We start from the raw sequence: 23,753 nt of genomic DNA on the forward strand, positions 1-23,753 counted from the left end.
GGAGACTGGAGCACGCCACTAATGAATCATTATTTGAGGGGTTCTTGTTAGCTATGTATAGTAGCTCCCCCTTGGAGAGCCTGTAATCACCAGGAAATCTAGTATGAAGAGATACCGGTGAGATTATTCCAATTTTATGCCTTACACAATAGGGTTTTCATTGGCACCCTCATTTTGAGCCCTTGCACTGGTTTTTGTTTAGTGGGCCCTATTTTGTCTTTACCGATACAGGTCAGTAGACCTTCTGGCTTCTGACAATCGCCTTTATTATCGGTAATTTATTACACCTTTATGTTGTTTGTTGGTTATTTCCCCCGTTTTAAAGAAATATTAAAAGTTATATTTTAACATTACCCTGCTTATATACCTAATCCTTTCTATTGGGTAATTTGCTCCTGCTACTGACATAGTCACTGGATACATATGAAAATATTTCCAAAATCAGAAAATATTAATAGTTTACTTGATAGAAAAAGGAAATAATAAATACATAAATAAATAAACTGACATAGATAGATAAAGAGACAGACACAGACAAAGAGACAGAGACAGACAAAGGGAAACAGACAGACCGGGAAAGAGAGGGAAAGAGACAGACAAAGACAGGTAAAGAGACAGACAAAGAGACAGACACAGGGAAATTGACAGAGGGAAAGAGGGAAAGAGACAGACAGGGAAAGAGAGGGAAAGAGACAGACAGGGAAAGAGAGGGAAAGAGACAGACAGGGAAAGAGAGGGAAAGAGACAGACCGGGAAAGTGACAGAGGTAGATAGACAGACAGGGAAAGAGATTGAGACAGACGGAGAAAGAGACAGAGACAGTCAGAGACAGAGAGAGAAAGAGGCAGACAGACAAAAGGGAAAAAGACAGACAGCAAAAGAGAGGGAAAGAGACAGACAGGGAAAGAGACAGACAGGGAAAGTGACAGAGATAGACAGGAAACAAGATAGATAGACAGACAGGGAAAGATATTGAGACAGACAGAGAAAGAGACAGACAAAGATAGAGAGCGAGACAGAGAGATATATACAGAGGGGGAGACAGACAGAGAATGGGAGAGAAACAGAGAGACAGTTACTATCCCGGGCGTTAATATATTCTATTTATACATTCTATCCCGGGCGTTAATATATTCTATTTATACATTCTATCCCGGGCGTTAATATATTCTATTTATACATTCTATCCCGGGAATGTTAATACATTCTATTTTGTTAACAGCAGTTATTAACCCGGGCGAAGCCGGGTAGTACAGCTAGTCTAATATAAAATGTCATTAAAGTCCGATCACGATGTGCTTTATACAGTTCTGATGCATCTGGTTTAATGAATGCTCATATATAACATGACGTTTGTTTACACTTCTATCAGGAATGATTTGGATACCAGGTTACATATTTTGTACACAATTATATCATCTTATGTTGTTACAATGGATGTTTTGTGCACATGAAGGCTTTGTACTCGGTTGTTACATTGATACTATACTGAAGAGCACAGAGTTAATGGAGCAGTGCTAAGTCACTGGGGGAATAGAAAATGAAGAGGAGGAGGAGGAGGGATGACGTGCAGGTTTCTCCTCCTTCCTAAGTCAGAGACCAAGCAACCACTGTGCACTAGAGTAGGGCTTGCTCTTCATCCATCTGCTCAGACACATTCTCTGCACACAGAATAAGGGCTCCTTTTTTTGCACAAACCGCTCTTCTCACTCAGGAGGTGTTGGTCTATTTTCTCTGCACAGGGGTCCCACTTTAGCAGTCACCCTGAAGTTTCTGGCTGTATTATTGGTGGCAGGAATGCTTGCATTCCTTGGTGCCATCATATGCATTATAGCCAGTGTCCACCCAGCAGCCAAGGGACCTGTCCTTGGTGCTGAAAATGAGTCTGCACCAGCAGCTCCAATGGAGAAGAGCCTAGGAGCTCTCCATGGTGTGAAGACACTGTATGGATCAAAGGATGCCTTTCTTGAGCTCTCAGGATCCAAGTCCCAGGGTGGCCCAAGCTTCAGCAGGCTCCTTTGTACCCCTCTGGCCATGGAGTGCCCCTCTGATGTGCAGAGAGATTCCCCCCAGCCTGCAGGGGAAGAGGTGCTTTCCTTGCAGAACACAGCAGAACAGCTGAGGCAGACAGTGCTGCAGCAGAAGAAGCAGATCCTCACCGATCAAGAAGCCATCAGAGAGCTCACTGGGAAGCTGAACCGGTGTGAGAATGGGCTGGATAAGGGCTACCAGGAAGGAGCCGATGGATGGGGAGCCAAGGAGGGAGCCATGGGGGACCTGCCTCTCGATTCCCCCCAAGCAGTACAGGAGCTGGAGGAGGCAGTCAGGACACTGAAGGATCGCATTGAAAAGATAGAGGTAAGAAGGAATTAATGCACATCCATCTACAGGTACAAGGATCAGAAATCAGCACTGGCTCCTGACTGGAAATGTAATTTAACATATCAGTCCTGAAAGGAGAAGACATCTTATTACTATCTGACAATATGTTGTTTCCATCACTAATGTGCTTGATAGAATATCAGCTGTTTAGTATTCTGCTAGACAGGAAGACACAAAGGCCATGTAGACAGATGTATTGATTTGTGGACAATGTCTACATCACATCTTATGGTCCTTCAGTACTAAATATAATAAGGTATTTAATAACAAACCATTGAGCATTATGCAGAGATAAGTGAATATTCAATAATACTAAATTGTCATATTATTCTTAATATATGAGACTACTATCGTCGTTCAGCATATTATATAACAATCCATGCTTTTCATTTGCTTTGGCAGGTCTGATATATTTTTATATATATATATATATATATATATATATATATATATGTATATTCCATATTGTTGTTTTATGACTCTTCCACATTGTGTAGGAAGCCATGAAATCTGCTGGAGAACAGAACACTACTGCACAAAATTCTCAATGACTGGGATTAGCCTGACTTGGGCGGTAACTTGTATCAACTGATGTTATCAATGAAGTCGTCCGTTATGGGGGGAATATTGCGCTTGTGTTTGTAAAATACATATTACATTGCTATATACAATGATTGTCGTCCATAATCACTAAATTGTAGATAGTATTTTCTCCTAATAATAATGATGTAGCACGGATGAACTTTCCATGTAACCATTTTTTTTTATACATGTGATAATTTACTACTCGTATCTGTGATTATAAATAGAGAGAGAAACATATGAGACACTGATGACATCTGTGAACGCTTATCCATCAGCTTTATAGCCTTTTGATGTGTCAGCCATAGATATGTTTGTATGATTTAGGATTTAGGATTTGTGTCTGGTGGTATCATACGTGTGATATATTAAGATTGTTAAACCTAAGTAATATAAAATAGGTATCCTTGTAAAATATAATTATCCTCTCTGTTAATAGAAATGAATGTAGACACATAAATAATTCAACACATCCACTGATAATTTATGAAAGACAATAAGGGATCTCAGTCACGGAGAAAAAATATGAAGCTCAAAAGGCAAAGAGAAGAGTAGATAATGACTACCCTATTGTAAGGAGATGCAACAGATATGAAAGGTAGTAGAGTATCAAAAGAATATCAATAGATGCACACATAGACAGACAGATAGCTAGATACTGTAGATAGATAGATAGATAGATAGATAATGGATAGATAGATAGATAGATAGATAGATAAATAGATAGAGGGATAGATAGATAGATAGATAGATAGACAAATGTTCTGGAACATCAGCATTTTGTATTAATCCTATTACTGGTTCAGATGCACATTTTTTTATCTGATCTGCTATTCTCATGGTGCAGAACCCATTCTATAGTGGTGGGTACATACCATATTTACAAAGGTTTAAATTACCTGTTTAATTGTATTATTCTCTATGTACTGCTAAGTTACCCCCAAAAGAAAGCAGACACCACCTGAAAGAGTCGGACTTAGAAGATCCCAAACAATTAGAGTTGGCAAGTGAATGAGCTCTCATATACAGATCTCTGTTGCTGTCAGGTTCCCCTGCATTCACTTTTTAGATACTTACTCCTATTGAGGCATAGTCTTGTGATTGGTTCTTTTTGAGAGGTTAAAGGGTTAAGCTTTTGGCTTGCCCTTGCTTCTCATTAAGGTTTACTTTATTTCACCTGAGGCTTAGGTCACATCCACTGTAGATTATATAAAATATTTGAAATGTATGTTAATGCAGTACCTATGTTTAAGGACTGACATCTGAAATGCATCAGGTGTCCTGTGTTTTATGATGTTTTAAAAAAAAAAAAATTCAATAAATTTAAGAGTTTTATCTATATTGGTGCTGGACAAACACTTTTCTTTGTCTGCTAAGTTTACCCCCAAAAGAAAGCTGACACCCATTATAAGAATCGCACTTACCAGACCCCAAACAATTAGAGTTGGCAAGTGAATGGGCTCTCACATACAAATCTGTGTCACTGTCAGGTTCCCCTGCATTCTACAGCGGTTGGCTCCCCAGTTGGAAACAGTATCAGTCACGCTGAGTCATACTGGTACCCAAAATATTTGTGAGAGCTGCAGATCAATACAGCTGGAACAGTGAGGGACCTGACAGTAATGCAGATCTCTGTGTGAGATCCCATCCACCATTGGTACTTGCCAACTGTAATTGTTTGCGGTCTGGTGAAAACCATTTTTTTTAGGTGTGGGGGCGTCTGCTTTCTTTTGGGGCTGTCTGCTTTTTTGATGAAAAGTCCTGCTGTAGTTTTTAACTTTTTTAGCTGCTTGGACACTTCTTAATAGAACCGCAACTTGGGCTTACTTTTGGAGTAGGGCTTATATGTTAAGCATACTCAAGAAAGACCTAAAAATCATATTAAGGCTTATTTTCAGGGTAGGTCTTATTTTTGGGAGAATAGATACATAGACAGAGACAGACAGACAGACAGACAGATAGATAGCTAGATAGATAGATAGATAGATAGATAGATAGATAGCTAGATAGATAGCTAGATAGAGGGATAGATAGGTAGATAATATAATAGAGAGATGTAATAGAGAGAGAGGGATAGACAGATAGATATATAGAACTGATAGAGAGATAAATAATAGATAGATACATGAATAGATAGGTTGATAGATGACAGATCCTCAATTATTTGGACTTTTCGCAGATCTGTCTTCTATTCATCTTATAAGATGGAGAAATAGACTAAACAAAACAGAACCTGATAAGACAATATTGCAGAAACTATGTTTCCGTCTTTGTATTAAACATCATAATGTCATAAATTTAAAGCAAGAAACAATACGTCTTCTGTCCTACTCATCCTCTAATATTCACTGAATGTTTCCCTTACTGACATAATGTACTATTTCCGTAAACGTAAGGGTGTCAAATTGTATTAGTATCTGTTGACTTTCCATCTAACAATTCCTGGCCAGAATTACCTCTTAGACCTCTGTACATTATGGCTGAATCAATATAATGAATTCCACATCCTTTTCCGGCCACCCTCCGGCACACTCTATGCCGTCTCATTAGCGCCTCTCCTCAGTCTTGATTTTCCTACTGAGAAGACTTCCTTTGTCATAGAAACCCAACAGTCTTCCCATTACAACCTAGAGAATCAATTGAGTGAAATGATGCTACCATCGCCTTTCTAATATGAAGTTACATTGTATCTATGAAAAATGAATCGCAGATTGTAAAACCTATACAGGGAGGAAAGCAGCTTGTGATATATGAAGGCAGCCAGTGTGCAGTGAATGTACCCAGGCAGCTCTCATTTCTCAACATCTATAGTACTATAGTACTGTGGAGAATGAGTATTGCTCAGCAGTCTGAACTACATTGTCAATAGATATCTAATATTGTTGATAATATTAAGGTTCTTTCCGATTCAACAAGATCATCTTGTATACATGGTGATGATCACCAACACCACCACATGGTGATGCCACGGTGCTGGCAGAACGATATTTAACAACCATGGCCAACAGAGTGGTATATGGTATGGTGAGCACATCAACTAGTCAAAATTACATTACACTAATACAAAATATCGCATTACTACATTTCAAACATTCGAAACCCTGAAGTAATGTGTTTCCAAAGATGGAGATTTTTGGAGGCACAATTATTACTATATGCAAAAGTGTGAATTGCTATTATCAAACCTTTCTAAATTCTATAGAAACAATTACTGATATTGTCACTGTAGTGATGTATTTTTTGCCATACATTGAAACTAAACTCTGAGATCCTATTAGATCGGATGCACAATGAAGGAATATATCAACTACCCTCTGATCAATGGAGGAATATATCAAATGTCCTTTGTTCAATGGAAAAATGTATTAAATAGCCTCTGTTTAATAGAGGAACTTATTGAATGTCTTCTGTACAATGGAGGAAAATATTGAACAAAATCTACTCAATGGAAGAAGAGAAGATATGAAATGTCCTCTTCTGTATTAAAAAAGGAAGATATTGAATGTTTTCTGCTCAGTGGAAGAATACATCGAACATCCTCAGTCAAATATGAGGAATACATCGAACATCCTCAGTCAAATATGAGGAATACATCGAACATCCTCTGCTCATTAGAGGAAGATGTGAAATGTATTTTGTTCAAAGAAGGAAGACATGAAATGTCTTCTGCTCAATGTGGGAATACATCGAACATCGTCAGTCCAATGGGGAAATACATCTAACATCGTTTGTTCAATGGAGGAAGATATTAAATGTCTTGTGCTTAATGGAGGAATACATTGAATGTTCTCAGCTCAATTGAGAAAGACATCGAATGTCCTCTGTTCAATGGAGGAAGATATCAATTGTCCTCTGTTGAATGGAGAAATTTATCAAGCGTCCCCTGCTAAGTTGAGAAATTTAACAAAAGCTTATGTTAAATGTAGAAATATATTTTACATCCTTTGTTTAACGGAGGAATATATCAAATTTCCTCTGTTCAATGGAGGAAGATATTGAACATCCTCTGCTCAATGGAGGAAGATATAGAACATCCTCAGCTCACTGGAGGAATATATCGAACATCCCCTGCTCAGTGGAGGAATATATCAAATGACCTCTGTTCAATGGAGGAAGATATCGAACATCCTCTGCTCAGTGGAGGAATATATTGAACATCCTCAGCTCAGTGGAGGAATATAAAGAAAGACCTCTGGTCAATGGAGGAAGATATCGAACATCCTCTGCTCAATGGAGGAATATATTGAATGACCTCTGTTCAATGGAGGAATATATCAACTGACCTCTTTTCAATGGAGGAAGATATCGAACATCCTCTGTTCAGTGGAGGAATATAAAGAAAGACCTCTGTTCAATGGAGGAAAATATCGAACATCCTCTGTTCAGTGGAGGAATATATTGAATGACCTCTGTTCAATGGAGGGAGATATCCAACTTCCTCTGCTCAATGGAGGAAGATATCGAAGATCCTCTAGTCAGTGGCGGAATATATCGAGTCAGTACATAAATAGAAAATGTCCAGCTCACTGATCATCTACTTGCTGTAGACAGGTCCAGCGCACGGAATGGTTGGTCACCAGGAATTAAAACATCCAAGTTTATTGAAGATAATAATGAAAATTCCAGCAAGTAGCAGCTCATGTCATGGTAATCCAGTTAGAACAACGCGTTTCAACGCCAGGTCTTAATCATGTTCCACTCTATATAATATAATATATCGAGTGACCTCTGTTCAATGGAGGAAGATAAGATACATTCTCGTGTCATTGGAAGAATATGTCAAATACTTTCTGTTCTCTATAACTTTTCACATGAATACGTCTGGCCTTTAGTAAGGTGCAGAACAATGGGTTTTTATATTTTTTCTCTACCATATGTGCAATTTAGTGGTAATGTTACTGTCCACTCAGAGATTAGCAAGATGTTGGTAATACACTGAGCGCCTCTAGAGCAGCCATATAAATTGCTTACACCAGGGGTCTCAAACTCGGCTGGGTGTATGGGCCGCACAGAGGAAAAAAAATAATTTGGGGGGGCCGCATTCTTTGCAGGACAAAGTGACATTTTTATTGGTACGATATATATATATATACATATATATATATATATATATTTATTTTTACACACCTTGGGATCACTGATTTTGAACATTTTCCCTTGTTCATTATAGAAACGTGCACATTCTTTGTTTAAATATAAACATTTTTTTTTTTACATTTTATTCCTGTCTTGTAACGCTTACAATTAGCACTATATAGAAATTTTGACCAACATCTTTTAGTAATGTTCCCCATATTGTTGTAACGTGCCCATCCTTGTCCCCTTGTAGTATTGTGCCCCATCCCACAGTAATGTGCCCATCCGTGTCCCCTTGTAGTATTGTACCCCATCCTAGTCCCCATCCCACAGTAATGTGCTCATCCTTGTCCCCATCCTAAATTAATGTTCCCCATCCTTGTCCCCATTTTGTAGTGTGTTCATCCTTGTCCCCATCCTATAATAATGTCCCCAATCTATAGTAATGTGTCCATCCTTGTCCCCCATCTTATAGTAATGTTCCCCATCCTTGTCCCCTTGTAGCAATGTCCCCATCCTATAGTACTGTCCCCATTCTATAGTAATGTGCCCATCCTTTAGTAATGTGCCAACCTTGTCCCCACCCTATAGTAATGTCCCCAGCATTATCCCTATTCTATAGTAATGTTTCCCATCCTTGTCCCCTTGTAGTAATGTCCCTATCCTACAGTAATGTGCCCACCTTGTCCCCATCCTGTAGTAATGTCCCCATCCTATAGTCATGTGCCCATCCTAGTCCCAATCCATAGTACTGTGCCCACCTTGTCCCCATCCAATAGTATTGTGCCCATCCTTGTAATGTCCCAATCCTATAGTAATGTCCCCAGCCTTATCCCCATCTCATAGTAATGTGTGCAGTTTGTCCCCGTCCTGTAGTAATGGGTCAGCAGCTCCCCTCACCTTCCACAGACGCACACACACACACACACACACACACACACTTCTTCTCACCTGTCCCGCGTTCCCTCCGCTGCCTTATCTCTGCTTCGTGCGGCCCGTGCCCCTGGTCACTATCGCGGGAGGTGCAGTGTCACTGTCAGTGATTTATGTGAGATGATTGTATTGCCGACACGAGAGCGCAGCCCCAGCAACACATTCATCTGACATAAAGTGCAGACAGTGGCTGCGGCCCCTGCACCTGCTGCGATAGTGACCAGGGGCACGGGCCTGGGGGCCGCACGAACTACCCTGAGGGGCCGCATGCGGGCCGCGTGTTTGAGACCCCTGGCTTACACCAATGTACAGCTCACATGGTAGATTCACTTTGAACACTGCTAGAGGCCAGGTCGTATCGGTTACCAATGAGTTTCATGGATGCCCTGATGATTTATATTTTACTGTTTACCATGCTAACAGATGTCTTTCCATTAGTAACAGTATGTATGTCAATTGTTGATTATGCAATCGTATGGCATATGAAGGGGTGCTTGTAGGGTGTATGGGGTTCCTAATATTGATATATTTTTTAGTAATCATCTACCAATCAACCAAAGAATGAGCAAAGGGCTTGTTCATCAGGGGAGATGATTGTTAAGGCTGCTAGAAAATCATTGAAATTCAGCAGCACATCTTCCTGTTAAACAGAACACGTGTGTGTCAAAACATTTATATTCAGTGCTCACACAATGGTCATATTAAGGGGCAGTCAAACGGCCGTATGACTCTTCAGAGAATTGAATTGCAATGCTCCAACCGTCCGGCGGCTCTCCTGACCCTAGCGTGACAACATATACTGCTATGCAGCTCTCACGCTCTGGTCAGGAGAGCCGCTGGCCGCATCAAACATTGTGATGGGATGCTTGGCCGAGTCATATGGCTGTGTGATTGCGCCATAACAATCGTTCTGTGCATATGGAAGTATGGTTGGCGACAGAGCACTGAAACATGTTGTTTTTATAACTTTGTCACCCATATAGTCAGTATGGAATTGCCTGTGCATCATCTTAATTTTTATGTCGGAATAAAAGTTACCTTTTATCATATCCTGAGGATTTCCAGCTGGACTATTTTTCCCTTTTTACTTGGACATATATAGGTAGTTCAGGCACTTACTGTATTTTTGAACTATAACACTCACTTGTTAGCAAGAAAACATCTTGCTACAAAAAGTGTGCATCTTATAGTCAGCTTCCTTTGATGCTTTGACAGAGCTCCTGTCATGGGTATGTCATGCATGACAGACAGGTCTGTAGTTTCCAGCTGAAGAAAGTCGCAGCCTTTGGCTACACAAGCTGCTGTCTCTCCCTTTTTCCTGCTTGGCATTAATCCTTTCACTTTAGGACCTTGTGGATTTCCTCACCTCTTCAGCTGTTAATCTTCAGCACTTCTCTTTGTGTCCTTATACTCTCATTCTTCCTTTCTTTGTGCTGGTGATAGGTCTATTACCCTTAACAAGTCTACAGTGCAAGCAGTCAGCTTGTATTCAGCTGGAGAACCTTTGTTATTGTTGCAGTTCCTCTGCCTGAATAATCTGGAGATGTTATTTGTTTACTTTCTCCCTGTTTGTGATCCGTGTGTCTTCTTTAGAGATTAGTGGGGTTGACTAAGTGCTCATCCCATCCGTTCCCTACCTAAGGTCTATTTTAGAGTCAGCTGGGTTTAGTTATCCTGCTTGGCGCTTAGGTGCGTAACCTATCTAGGATGGTGAGGGAGGCCAGGAACCAACAGTAGGTTTAGTCAGGGGGTCACCATCTCCCCCTTCCCTAGACCCAGGGTTCCCCTTCACTTTCACATTTTGCTTGATACTTCCCCATACCTAGCGTAACAGCTCCCTTCCCCATCAGTGCAGGGCAAGAGAGGAAGGTACCATGACCTGCACATCACTAAGACTGCACAGATGCTGCAGGTCCAGACTAGATGAAAGACCTTTCAGGATACATGATTAGTCTTATGCCTGAAAGGGACATTAAAATGTGATAATGTATACACAGAGTGCAGAAGACTGTGTGTATTCATATAGCAGAGGTCTATCTATTCATCTAGTAGAGGTGTGTGTTGAAGTACCAAAGTTGTGTGTTGCTGTAGCAGAGCTGTGTGTGTATTGATGTATCAAAGCCGTGTGTTGATGTGGTTGAGCTGTGTGTATTGATGTAGAAAGGTTGTGTGTTTGTGTATATAGAGCTTTGTTCACATGTAGCCAAGATGTGTGTAGCAGAGCTGTGTGTATGTACAGTATGTAAGTAGTAGAGCTGTGGGTGTATATACAGCACAGGTGAGTGTGCATGAAGCAGTATAGTGTATAGTGAGCGCAGCAGCGAGTGTACATAATGTACATGCTGTAAAGCTCTCTGTATAATATACATGCTGCAAAGAAACACTAAGAATAGATCTATTACCTCCCTATTCTGCCCCAGGGCATTCAAATCAGTGATATTGACAACTTCACATCTTCACACCATCATGGAGACTTTAATTAGTATAAAATATACCGTAAATTTCCTGTTTTATTCTGTCTGAATCTTGGATGTGTATTATAGTAAAATGTAGTCTACAGTATAGACCGAAAAATACAGTATATGTTTATTTGTAAACAGTTATAATGAGTGCACAATTTAGAATACTAACACTAATTAGGGCTCAATGTGCGGCATTTCTAAACATTATTTTAGGATGCAAAGATACCTAAGCAAAGGTATACCTAGACATTCCTAGGCTACCATCAAAAATGTGCACCATGTATAATACTACTGACAGCAAGGCCTTTCTGCCTTCTGTGGCACGAGGGCTCAGATAGGAACGCTGACTGTCCACTCCCCATCGTGATGCCCCAAGGTGGAGCATGCTCATTGTTAGTATGCTCATTGTTAGTATGCAATGTATGTAATACTTTCCCCACATGCCAGTGATGGTAAATTATGTATTTGTTGATAGCAGGAGAAAGGCAATTCAGAGTCTCTAATGAATATTACAGAGGATCTACAGTATATAAATTCAGAAGACAATGCTGGCAGCTCATTTATAGTGTTATTCAGTTATCTAAAATGATTTCTGCAAAACATCCAAAAACAGTTTCAATGAAAAATTAGAAAAGGAGCATCTTCGTGCATACAAATATGTGTGTGTGCGTGTGTGTGTGTGTCCGTGTGTGTGTGCGTGTGTGTGTGTGTGCGTGTGTGTGTGCGCGTGTGTGCGTGTGTGTGTGCGCGTGTGTGCGTGTGTGCGTGTGTGCATGTGTGTGTGCGTGTGTGTGTGTGCGTGTGTGTGTGCGTGTGTGTGTGTGCGCGTGTGTGTGTGTGTGTGCGTGTGTGTGTGTGCGTGTGTGTGTGCACGTGTGTGTGTGTGTGTGCGTGTGTGTGTGTGCGTGTGTGTGTGTGTGTTTGTGCGTGTGTGCGTGTGCGTGTGCGTGTGTGTGTGTGTGTGTGTGTATATATATCTATATACTGTATATAAAGAACAAAAATATAAACGCAACACTTGTTTTTGCTCCCATTTTTCATGAGCTGAACCCTAAGATCTAAGACTTCCTATGGACACATAAGGCCTTTTTCTCTCAAACATTGTTCACAAATTTGTCTAAATCTGTGTTAGTGAACACTTCTCCTTTGCTGAGATAATCCATCCACCTCACAGGTGTGATATATCAAGATGCTGATCAGACAGCATGATTATTACACAGGTGTGCCTTAGGCTGGCCCCAATAAAAGACCACACTAAAATGTGCAGTTTTATCACACAGCACAATGCCACAGATGTCGCAAGTTTTGAGGGAGCATGCAATTGGCATGCTGATGACAGGAATGTCCATCAAAGGACCATAAGCCATCTCCAAAGGTGTTTCAGAGAATTTGGGAGTACACCCAACCAGCCTCATAAATGCAGACCATGTGTAACCGCACAAGCCCAGGACCTCAATATACAGTTTTGTATCTTAACTAGGGATGAGCGAGCATGCTCACCACTACTCGGTGCTCGACCAAGCATCTCAGTGCTCGAGATACCCGTCGAGCTCCGAGTACCGGCGAGATGCTCGGGCACATACTCGGCTCCCCACATTACATTTACAGAGTCAGCCCACATGCAGGGATTGGCTGTCACAAACTGTAATGCCACAGCCATTTTGGTTGTGGCATTACAGGCATTGGATGGCCGCACAACGTCATCAGCTCTATATGACCTGACAGCGCTGTGCTCGGCACTGTAATCCACAGTCAGGTAGTGTAGGGGGGGTACTGCTGAGCTAGGGACAGATTTAGTGTGTGTCTGGGTAGTGTAGTTACTAGGTGATGTGACGTCACTGCTGCCACCGTTGCCATAGTAACCTACCGAGTGGGTTACTATAGCAGTGGTGATCTCTGATCACCTGATTACCGGCGCCGCTATTCACCGGCTCCTGCAGGAGCCGCAGGAGTTAACTCCCTGTTTACCGGCGCCGCTATTCAGCGGCTCATGCAGGAACCGCTGAATAGTGGCGCCGGGAATCAGATGATCGGAGATTACCATTGCTATAGTAACCCGCTTGTTCAATTACTATGGCAACGGTGGCAGCGGTGGCATCACTGTCTACCAACCCGCAGTCTGTGCTCACTCATTGAGTGATTACACAGCACGGGGAGCAGAAGCATTCTTCCTCCTCCCATACTTTGTGATATAACAGAGCTGCATCAGTTGAAAAAGACAGAAGACCAGGATCGTGGAGGGGTGAGAAGGAGTAATAAAGATGGAGTCCCTAAGTGTGTATGTGTATTTATTTGTAATAAAATATTTCTTCTCTGTGTGATGTCTTTTTTTTAACCCTTTATTGGAGATTCTTAATGGCCGGGTCAAACTTGGCCTGACATTAAGAATCTCGGGCTTAATACCAGCTGGTAAAATAAAGCTGGTATTAACCCCTTATTACCCAGCGTGTCACTGACACCAGGGCCGCTGGTAGAGTTGGTTACAGCGCCAGAAGATGGCGCTTCTATGAAAGTGCCATTTTCTGGGGTGGCTGCGGACTGCAATTAGCAGTGGGTTGGCACAGAAAGCTTGGGCCACCCTGCACTGCAGATTCCATTCCCCGGCTGCCTAGTTGTACTTGGCTGGATACAAAAATTGGATGAAGCCCACGTCATTTTTTTTGTTAATTATTTCATGAAATTCATGAGATAATTAAAAAAAGGGCTTCCCTATATTTTTGGTTCCCAGCTGGGTACAAATAGGCAGCTGGGGGTTGGGGGCAGCCCATACCTACCTGCTGTGCCTGGCTAGCATACAAAAATATGGCAAAGCACATGTCTTTTTTTTTTTTTTTAGTTTTTCTTTTTAGTTTTTTAGAAAAAAAACTTAAAGAAAGGGGCTTCCCTGGACTTTCCATTGCCAGTGAAGCTAACACCAAATAGTGGGGGTTAGCAGCCAGTAGCTGCTTGAGTTACCCTTAGCAATAGAAAATGCAGTGGGAGCCCACAAATTTTTTTTTACCCTTAATGAAAAAAAAAAAAATTGACATGGGCTTTGCCATATTTTTGTATGCTAGCCAGGTACAGCAGGCAGGTACGGGCTGCCCCCAACCCCCAGCTGCCTATTTGTACTCAGCTGGGAACCAAAAATATAGGGAAGCCCTTTTTTTAATTATTTCATAAATTTCATGAAATTATTAAAAAAAAAATGATGTGGGCTTTGCCCAATTTTTGTGTCCAGCCAGGTGCAACTAGGCAGCTGGTGGCTGGAATCCGCAGTACAGGGTGGCCCAAGCTTTCTGGGCCCCCCCACTGCAAATTGCAGTCCGCAGCCACTCCAGAAAATGGCGTGCTCATAAAAGCGCCATCTTCTGGCGCTGTATCAAACTCTTCAGTGGCCCTGGTGTTGGGTGGCTCGCTGGGTAGTAATGGGGTTAGGGCCAGCTGGGTATTATCAGCTGGCCCTAAGCCCGAAATTCATGGTGTCATGCCAATATTAGACATGGCCACCATGAATTTCTAGTAAAGATAAAAAAAACACAAGGCAGAGAAAAAGATTTTTATTAGAAATAAAACAGAACACAATTAGTAACTCCACCTTTATTGAACTAAAGAACCCCCCTCCTCCACTGTAGTCCTGGGTCGAGGGTCCTGCGATGTCCAATCCAGATCCAATATCATCTGATCGGTTTGCCGGAAGGAAGGCAAAGCAATCAGATGATGTGTCAGGTTCAAGGACCTGAATCACATGACACATCAGCTGATTGTATAAACAGCTTTTAAACAATCAGTTGATGCATGAGTAGAAAAAAAAACTATACACCTCTGTGCAGACTCTCATCCGATCGCTCCAGGACCCGCCAGTAATCAGCTGATGCAGTCACCTGACAGCATCATGTGATCATTTAAATCGGCTGGGCGGTTTAAACCCGGCTTTTCACTGCTGAACTTAAACGCTCAGATGATGCTCTCAGGTGACCACATCAGCTGATTATCGGCAGGTCCTGGAGCGATCGGACATGTCCCGGGAGTTTGCACAGAGGTGAATATGCTATTTTTTTTCTTCTACTGTTCACTTTTGATTTCGCTTAGCAGCGAATGTACAGGCAGAGAGAAGCACATGTCACACGGGAGGAGGGACACAGGATTCTTCCTCCCCCTAATAATCAGACAACATTGTTCACAATAGTGACCTGGGAGTCAGAAATGCTTACAGGGGTCTTCCCCATGCTGTTCCTACGCCATTGGAGCACTGTTGTTATACATTTGTGACATGTTTAGGCTTTCTGCAGACCTCTGGGGGTGCCGCTAGAGAAATGCTCAAGTTTCACATAGGCTAACATTGGGCTCGGTGCTCGGGTCGAGCACCCGAGCATTTCAATATGCCCAACCTGAGCATCAAGCACCCGAGCATTTCACTGCTCGCTCATCTCTAATCTTAACCTCCAGTATCATCTCAGACCCGGAACCCGGACATCTGCTGCAGCAATCGGTTCTTATAAGAATTTCTGCACAAACTGTCAGAAACCGTCTCAGGGAAGCTCATCTGCTGCTCGTCATCCTAATCGGAGTCTCTACCTCACTGCAGTTCATTATCGTAACCCACTTGATTGGGCCAGTGTTCAACTTCAATGGCCTCTGGCATGTTGGAGAGGTGTTCCCTTCATGGATGAATCCCGGTTTTCACTATACAGGGCAGATGGCAGATTGGCAAATGGTGGTTGTACTAGATACTGATTGGTATTCTGACCTCCTACTACCACCCCAATACTGTAAAACTGCCCATTTTAGAGCGGCCTTTTATTCTGGCCAGCCTAAGGCACACCTGTGCAACAATCATGCTGTCTAATCAGCATCTTGATATGTCACACCTGTGAGGTGGACAGATTATCTTGGCAAAGGAAAAGGGCTCACTAACACAGGTTTATACAGATTTGTTAATAATAATTGAGGGGAAGAGGCCTTTTGTGTACATAGAAAAAAGTCTTAGATCATTGAATTCAGCTCATGAAAAATGGGAGCAAAAACAGAAGTGTTGTGTTGTTGTGTTTATATTTCTGTTCAGTCTATCAATCTATCTAGATATACATACATACATATATACTGTATACATGTGTGTATATATATATGTATATATATATATATATATATATATATATATATATATATATATATATATATATAAATATATATATATATATACAGTGCCTTGCAAAAGTATTCGGCCCCTTTGAATTTTTCAACCTCTTCCCACATTTCAGGCTTCAAACATACATGATAAAAAAATGTTATGGTGAAGAAAGAACAACAAGTGGGACACAATTGTGAAGTTTAAACATGTATTGCTTATTTTAAACATTTTTAAAAAATAATAAACTGAAAATTGGGGCGTGCAATATTATTCGGCCCCTTTAAGTTAATACTTTGTAGCGCCACCTTTTGCTGCGATTACACCTGCAAGTCGCTTGGGGTATGTGTCTATCAGTTTTGCACATCGAGAGACTGAAATTCTTGCCCATTCTTTCAGTGCAAACAGCTCGAGCTGAGTGAGGTTGGATGGGGAGCGTTTGTGAACATGAATTTTCAGCTCTTTACACAGATTCTCGATTGGATTCAGGTCTGGACTTGGACTTGGCCATTCTAATACCTGGATACGTTTATTTGTAAACCATTCTATTGTAGAGTTTGCTTTGTTTGGGATCATTGTAGAAACACAAATCTCCGTCCCAGTCTCAGGTCTCTTGCAGACTCCAACAGGTTTTCTTCAAAAATGGTCCTGTATTTGGCTCCATCCAGGGGCGTAACGATCGCGGTCGCAGAGGTCGCCACTGCGACCGGGCCCGCAGGGTTATAGGGGCCCGGCAGCCGCTCTGCAGAGCCGGCTGCCGGGCCCCTATGTGTAGTGCCGCTATGTAGTGGCCGACTGTGAGATCGTTAGGGGGCCGGCCTGTGAGTCAGGGGGGCCCAGTGTCTGCAGGGGGGCAGAGGGGCCCCTGACCTGGAGAGGCCACCAGGCGTTCCTGACCTGCTGCAGAGGAGATGTGCTCCTGCACGGCAGACGGAAACCATCCCTACCAGGACCTGCGATGATGTCACGCCCATGTGACTGTGTGGGAGGAGACACAGGATGCCGGGGAGAAAGCAGGAGAAGATACTTCGAACACATGAGTGGTAATGAGAAAAGAGGGGACATGAGGGGAGGGGCTGCAGGGTGAGGGGGATATGAGGGCTGCAGACTGTGACAGAAGCATGTGAAGGGTGCAGAGTGTTTGAGATGGGTAAGTTGGGGTACAGGCAGGGTGAGATATGTGGGTCAGGGTGTGTGTGTGATATGGGGGTGCAGGCTGTATAGGGAGCAGGGTGTGTGACATATGGGGGCAGGGGCGTAACTACCGCAGTCGCAGGGGTCAGAAGGAGCAGAGAGGTACTTGTTTTTTTATTTTGCTGGCTGCATGACACATATAGGCCCGGGGAAGCTGCCTGCATGATACATGGAGGCCCTGGTGGGGCTGGCTGGCAGGCTGCATTACACATGGAGGCCCTGGGGGGGCTGGCTGCATGACACATGGAGGCCCTGGGGGGGCTGGCTGCATGACACATGGAGGCCCTGGGGGGGCTGGCTGCATGACACATGGAGGCCCTGGGGGGGCTGGCTGCATGACACATGGAGGCCCTGGGGGGGCTGGCTGCATGACACATGGAGGCCCTGGGGGGGCTGGCTGCATGACACATGGAGGCCCTGGGGGGGCTGGCTGCATGGCACATGGAGGCCCTGGGGGGGCTGGCTGCATGGCACATGGAGTCCCTGGGGGGGCTGACTGCATGACACATGGAGTCCCTGAGGGGGCTGGCTGCATGACACATGGAGTCCCTGGGGGGGCTGGCTGCATGACATATGGAGGCCCTGGGGGGGCTGGCTGCATGACACATGGAGGCCCTGGGGGGGCTGGCTGCATGACACATGGAGGCCCTGGGGGGGCTGGCTGCATGGCACATGGAGGCCCTGGGGGGGCTGGCTGCATGGCACATGGAGGCCCTGGGGGGGCTGGCTGCATGACACATGGAGTCCCTGGGGGGGCTGGCTGCATGACACATGGAGGCCCTGGGGGGGCTGGCTGCATGACACATGGGGGGGGGGCTGGCTGCATGACACATGGAGGCCCTGGGGGGGCTGGCTGCATAACACCTGGGGGGGGGGGATGGCTGCATGACACATGGAGGCCCTGGGGGGGCCGGCTGCATGACACATGGAGGTCCTGGGGAAGCTGGCTGCATGACACATGGAGGCCCTGGGGGGGGCTGGCTGCATGACACCTGGGGGGGGGGCTGGCTGCATGACACATGGAGACCCTGGGGGGGCTGGCTGCATGACACATAGAGGCCCTGGGGGGGGGGGCTGGCTGCATGACGCATAGAGGCCCTGGGGGGGCTGGCTGCATGACGCATATAGGCCCGGGGGAAGCTGGCTGTATTACACATGGAGGCCCTGGTGGGGCTGGCTGCATGACACCTGGTGGGGCTGGCTGCATGACACATGGAGGCCCTGGTGTGACTAGCTGCATAATACATGGAGGCCTGGGGGTGCTGGCTGCATGATACATGGAGGTCCTGGGGAAGCTGGCTGCATGGCACATGGAGGCCCTGGGGGGGCTGGCTGCATGGCACATGGAGTCCCTGGGGGGGCTGGCTGCATGACACATGGAGTCCCTGGGGGGGCTGGCTGCATGACACATGGAGTCCCTGGGGGGGCTGGCTGCATGACATATGGAGGCCCTGGGGGGGCTGGCTGCATGACACATGGAGGCCCTGGGGGGGCTGGCTGCATGACACATGGAGGCCCTGGGGGGGCTGGCTGCATGGCACATGGAGGCCCGGGGGGGGGCTGGCTGGCTGCATGGCACATGGAGGCCCTGGGGGGACTGGCTGCATGACACATGGAGTCCCTGGGGGGGCTGGCTGCATGACACATGGAGGCCCTGGGGGGGCTGGCTGCATGACACATGGGGGGGGGCTGGCTGCATGACACATGGAGGCCCTGGGGGGGCTGGCTGCATAACACCTGGGGGGGGGGGATTGCTGCATGACACATGGAGGCCCTGGGGGGGCCGGCTGCATGACACATGGAGGTCCTGGGGAAGCTGGCTGCATGACACATGGAGGCCCTGGGGGGGCTGGCTGCATGACACCTGGGGGGGGGGCTGGCTGCATGACACATGGAGACCCTGGGGGGGCTGGCTGCATGACACATAGAGGCCCTGGGGGGGGGGGCTGGCTGCATGACGCATAGAGGCCCTGGGGGGGCTGGCTGCATGACGCATATAGGCCCGGGGGAAGCTGGCTGCATTACACATGGAGGCCCTGGTGGGGCTGGCTGCATGACACCTGGTGGGGCTGGCTGCATGACACATGGAGGCCCTGGTGTGACTAGCTGCATAATACATGGAGGCCTGGGGGTGCTGGCTGCATGATACATGGAGGTCCTGGGGAAGCTGGCTGCATGACACATGGAGGCCCTGGGGGGGCTGGCTGCATGACACCTGGGGGGGGGGCTGGCTGCATGACACATGGAGACCCTGGGGGGGCTGGCTGCATGACACATAGAGGCCCTGGGGGGGGCTGGCTGCATGACGCATAGAGGCCCTGGGGGGGCTGGCTGCATGACGCATATAGGCCCGGGGGAAGCTGGCTGCATTACACATGGAGGCCCTGGTGGGGCTGGCTGCATGACACCTGGTGGGGCTGGCAGCATGACACATGGAGGCCCTGGTGGGACTAGCTGCATAATACATGGAGGCCTGGGGGTGCTGGCTGCATGATACATGGAGGTCTATGGGGCTGCATAATAAACATGAAGGACACCTTATACATAGACTATAGCAGCGCATTATACATGGAGGTCTATGGGGCTGCATTATAATACATATAGGACTATGGGGGCTACATTATAATATATGGAGGACTATGGAGGCTACCTTACACATGGTCTGTGGGGGTGCATTATAAAGCATGGGGAATTGTGGTGCAGTATAAAATATGGAGAACTATGGGAAATGCATTATAATACATGGAGGACTATGGGGGTGCATTCTAATATATGAAGGTTTATGTGGGACCCTTTATACTATATGGAAGGCTATGTGGGGGCCATTATAGTATTTGGAGAACTATATACGAGGGAGGAAAAAGATACAAGTATGGGATGGGAATGTTTTGTGCTGAGGGAAAAGGGCTCTTTCCCATGCTCTGCTATAAATCTCTCAGCACCCAGCTTTCCCATGCTCTGCTATACATCTCTCAGCACCCAGCTTTCCCATGCTCTGCTATACATCTCTCAGCACCCAGCTTTCCCATGCTCTGCTATACATCTCTCAGCACCCAGCTTTCCCCTGCTCTGCTATACATCTCTCAGCACCCAGCTTTCCCATGCTCTGCTATACATCTCTCAGCACCCAGCTTTCCCATGCTCTGCTATACATCTCTCAGCACCCAGCTTTCCCATGCTCTGCTATACATCTCTCAGCACCCAGCTTTCCCCTGCTCTGCTATACATCTCTCAGCACCCAGCTTTCCCATGCTCTGCTATACATCTCTCAGCACCCAGCTTTCCCATGCTCTGCTATACATCTCTCAGCACCCAGCTTTCCCATGCTCTGCTATACATCTCTCAGCACCCAACTTTCCCATGCTCTGCTATACATCTCTCAGCACCCAGCTTTCCCATGCTCTGCTGTACATCTCTCAGCACCCAGCTTTCCCATGCTCTGCTGTACATCTCTCAGCACCCAGCTTTCCCATGCTCTGCTATACATCTCTCAGCACCCAGCTTTCCCATGCTCTGCTATACATCTCTCAGCACCCAACTTTCCCATGCTCTGCTATACATCTCTCAGCACCCAGCTTTCCCATGCTCTGCTGTACATCTCTCAGCACCCAGCTTTCCCATGCTCTGCTATACATCTCTCAGCACCCAGCTTTCCCATGCTCTGCTGTACATCTCTCAGCACCCAGCTTTCCCATGCTCTGATATGGGAAAGCTGGGTGCTGAGGGAAAGATGTATGACAGAGGGATTTTAGATCATGGGAAACCTGGGTGCTGTGGGTAAAAGCCAAGTGTCAGCATCATTATCCCGTACCCTAAGTGTTGTGTACATGGAGGGGGGCCCCGGTCCAAAGTTTGCACCAGGGCCCATCAAACTCTAGTTACGCCACTGGCTCCATCCATCTTCCCTTCAATTTTAACCATCTTCCCTCTCCCTGCTGAAGAAAAGCAGGCCCAAACCATGATGCTGCCACCATCATGTTTGACAGTGGGGATGGTGTGTTCAGGGTGATGAGCTGTGTTGCTTTTACACCAAACATATCGTTTGGCATTGTGCCCAAAACGTTCAATTTTGGTTTCATCTGACCAGAGCACCTTCTTCCACATGTTTGGTGACTCCCAGGTGGCTTGTGGCAAACGTTAAATAACACATTTTATGGATATTTTTGAGAAATGGCTTTCTCCTTGCCACTCTTCCATAAAGGTCAGATTTGTGCAGTGTACAACTGATTGTTGTCCTATGGACAGACTCTCCCACCTCAGCTGTAGATCTCTGCAGTTAATCCAGAGTGATCATGGGCCTCTTGGCTGCATTTCTGATCAGTCTCCCCCTTGTTTGAGATGAAATTTTTGCGGGACAGCCGGGTCTTCGTGGATTTGCAGTGGTATGATACGCCTTCCATTTCAGTATGATCACTTGCACACTGCTTCTTGGGATGTTTAAAGTTGTGAAAATCTTTTTGTAACCAAATCCAGCTTTAAACCTCTCCACAACAATATCACAGACCTGCCTGTTGTGTTCCTTGGTCTTCATGATGCTCTCTGCACTTTATACAGAACACGGAGACTATCACAGAGCAGGTGCATTTATACGGAGACTTGATTACACACAGGTGGCTTATATTTATCATCATCAGTCATTTAGGACAACATTGGATCATTCAGAGATCCTCAATGAACTTCTGGAGTGAGTTTGCTGCACTGAAAGTAAAGGAGACTAATAATATTGCACGCCCCAATTTTTAGTTTTTTATTTTTTACAAAAGTTTAAAATAAGCAATAAATTTCGTTCAACTTCACAATTGTGTCCCACTTGTTGTTGATTCTTCATCAAAACATTTAAATTTTTATCTTTATGTTTCAAGCCTGAAATGCGGGAAAAGGTTGAAAAATTCAAGGGGGCCCGAATACTTTTGCAAGGCACTGTATATACAGTATATATATATATATATATATATATATAAAATATATATACATATACAGTATGTGTGTGTATATATACTGTACATATGTGTGTGTATATATATATATATATATATATATACAGTGGCGTAACTAGAGTTGGATGGGCCCCGGTGCAAAGTTTAGACCTGGGCCCCCCCTCCACATACACAGACGCTTGGGGTAAGGCATACCTCCCAACTTTTAAAGAAGGAAAAGAAGGACAAAGTTTGCGGCGCGCGGCAAATTTTTAGGCCACGCCCCCTAACCACACCCATTTCACAGTCACGCCCATATCCACTCCCCATCCACACCCATTCAGCATGGACACGCAGGCAGCCGGCGGGCCTCCAACATGGACACGCAGGCAGCCGGCGGGCCTCCAGCATGGACACGCAGGCAGCCGGCGGGCCTCCAGCATGGACACGCAGGCAGCCGGCGGGCCTCCAGCATGGACACGCAGGCAGCCGGCGGGCCTCCAGCATGGACACGCAGGCAGCCGGCGGGCCTCCAGCATGGACACGCAGGCAGCCGGCGGGCCTCCAGCACGGACACGCAGGCAGCCGGCGGGCCTCCAGCATGGAAACGCAGGGAGCCACAGTGAGGCGGCCCGGTCGCCCACACAGTGAGGTGGCCGGTCGCCTTCACAGACAGGTGGCAGGGGGGCGCCCGCACAGACAGGCGGCAGGGGGGCGCCCGCACAGACAGGCGGCAGGGGGGCGCCCGCACAGACAGGCGGCCGGGGGGCGCCCGCACAGACAGGCGGCCGGGGGGCGCCCGCACAGACAGGCGGCCGGGGGGCGCCCGCACAGACAGGCGGCCGGGGGGCGCCCGCACAGACAGGCGGCCGGCCGACTGCACAGAGAGGCCGGGGGTGAGGGGGGGGGAGGGAGGGAAATCAGCGCTGGGGAGATTTTACTGTACCAGCAGCAGCACAGGCAGCGCTCCTCTCTGTTATGCCACGTCTACTGGGATGGTAGGAGGGAAAAGCAGGGAGGCGGAGAGAGAGTGGGTGGGCGGAGCCCGGGAGCCGGCCGTCCCGATCGTGGCAACGGGACAAACAACGTAAAGCGTGAAAG

General features: G+C 45.9%; 1 protein-coding gene across 1 annotated transcript in view; it reads left to right on the top strand.

Annotated features, from left to right (window-relative positions):
• Positions 1–1,626: 1,626 nt before the first annotated feature.
• The window catches only part of NPTXR (neuronal pentraxin receptor), an 88,130-nt gene continuing 66,003 nt past the window's right edge, over positions 1,627–23,753 (top strand). The window contains exon 1 of the mRNA XM_075321856.1: positions 1,627–2,358. Coding sequence (XP_075177971.1) covers positions 1,798–2,358 — 561 coding nt within the window. The 5' untranslated portion in view covers positions 1,627–1,797. The remainder of the gene's footprint in view (positions 2,359–23,753) is intronic.

The sequence above is a fragment of the Anomaloglossus baeobatrachus genome, chromosome 8 (assembly GCF_048569485.1).
Source record: "Anomaloglossus baeobatrachus isolate aAnoBae1 chromosome 8, aAnoBae1.hap1, whole genome shotgun sequence".
Taxonomy (NCBI): Eukaryota; Metazoa; Chordata; class Amphibia; order Anura; family Aromobatidae; genus Anomaloglossus; species Anomaloglossus baeobatrachus.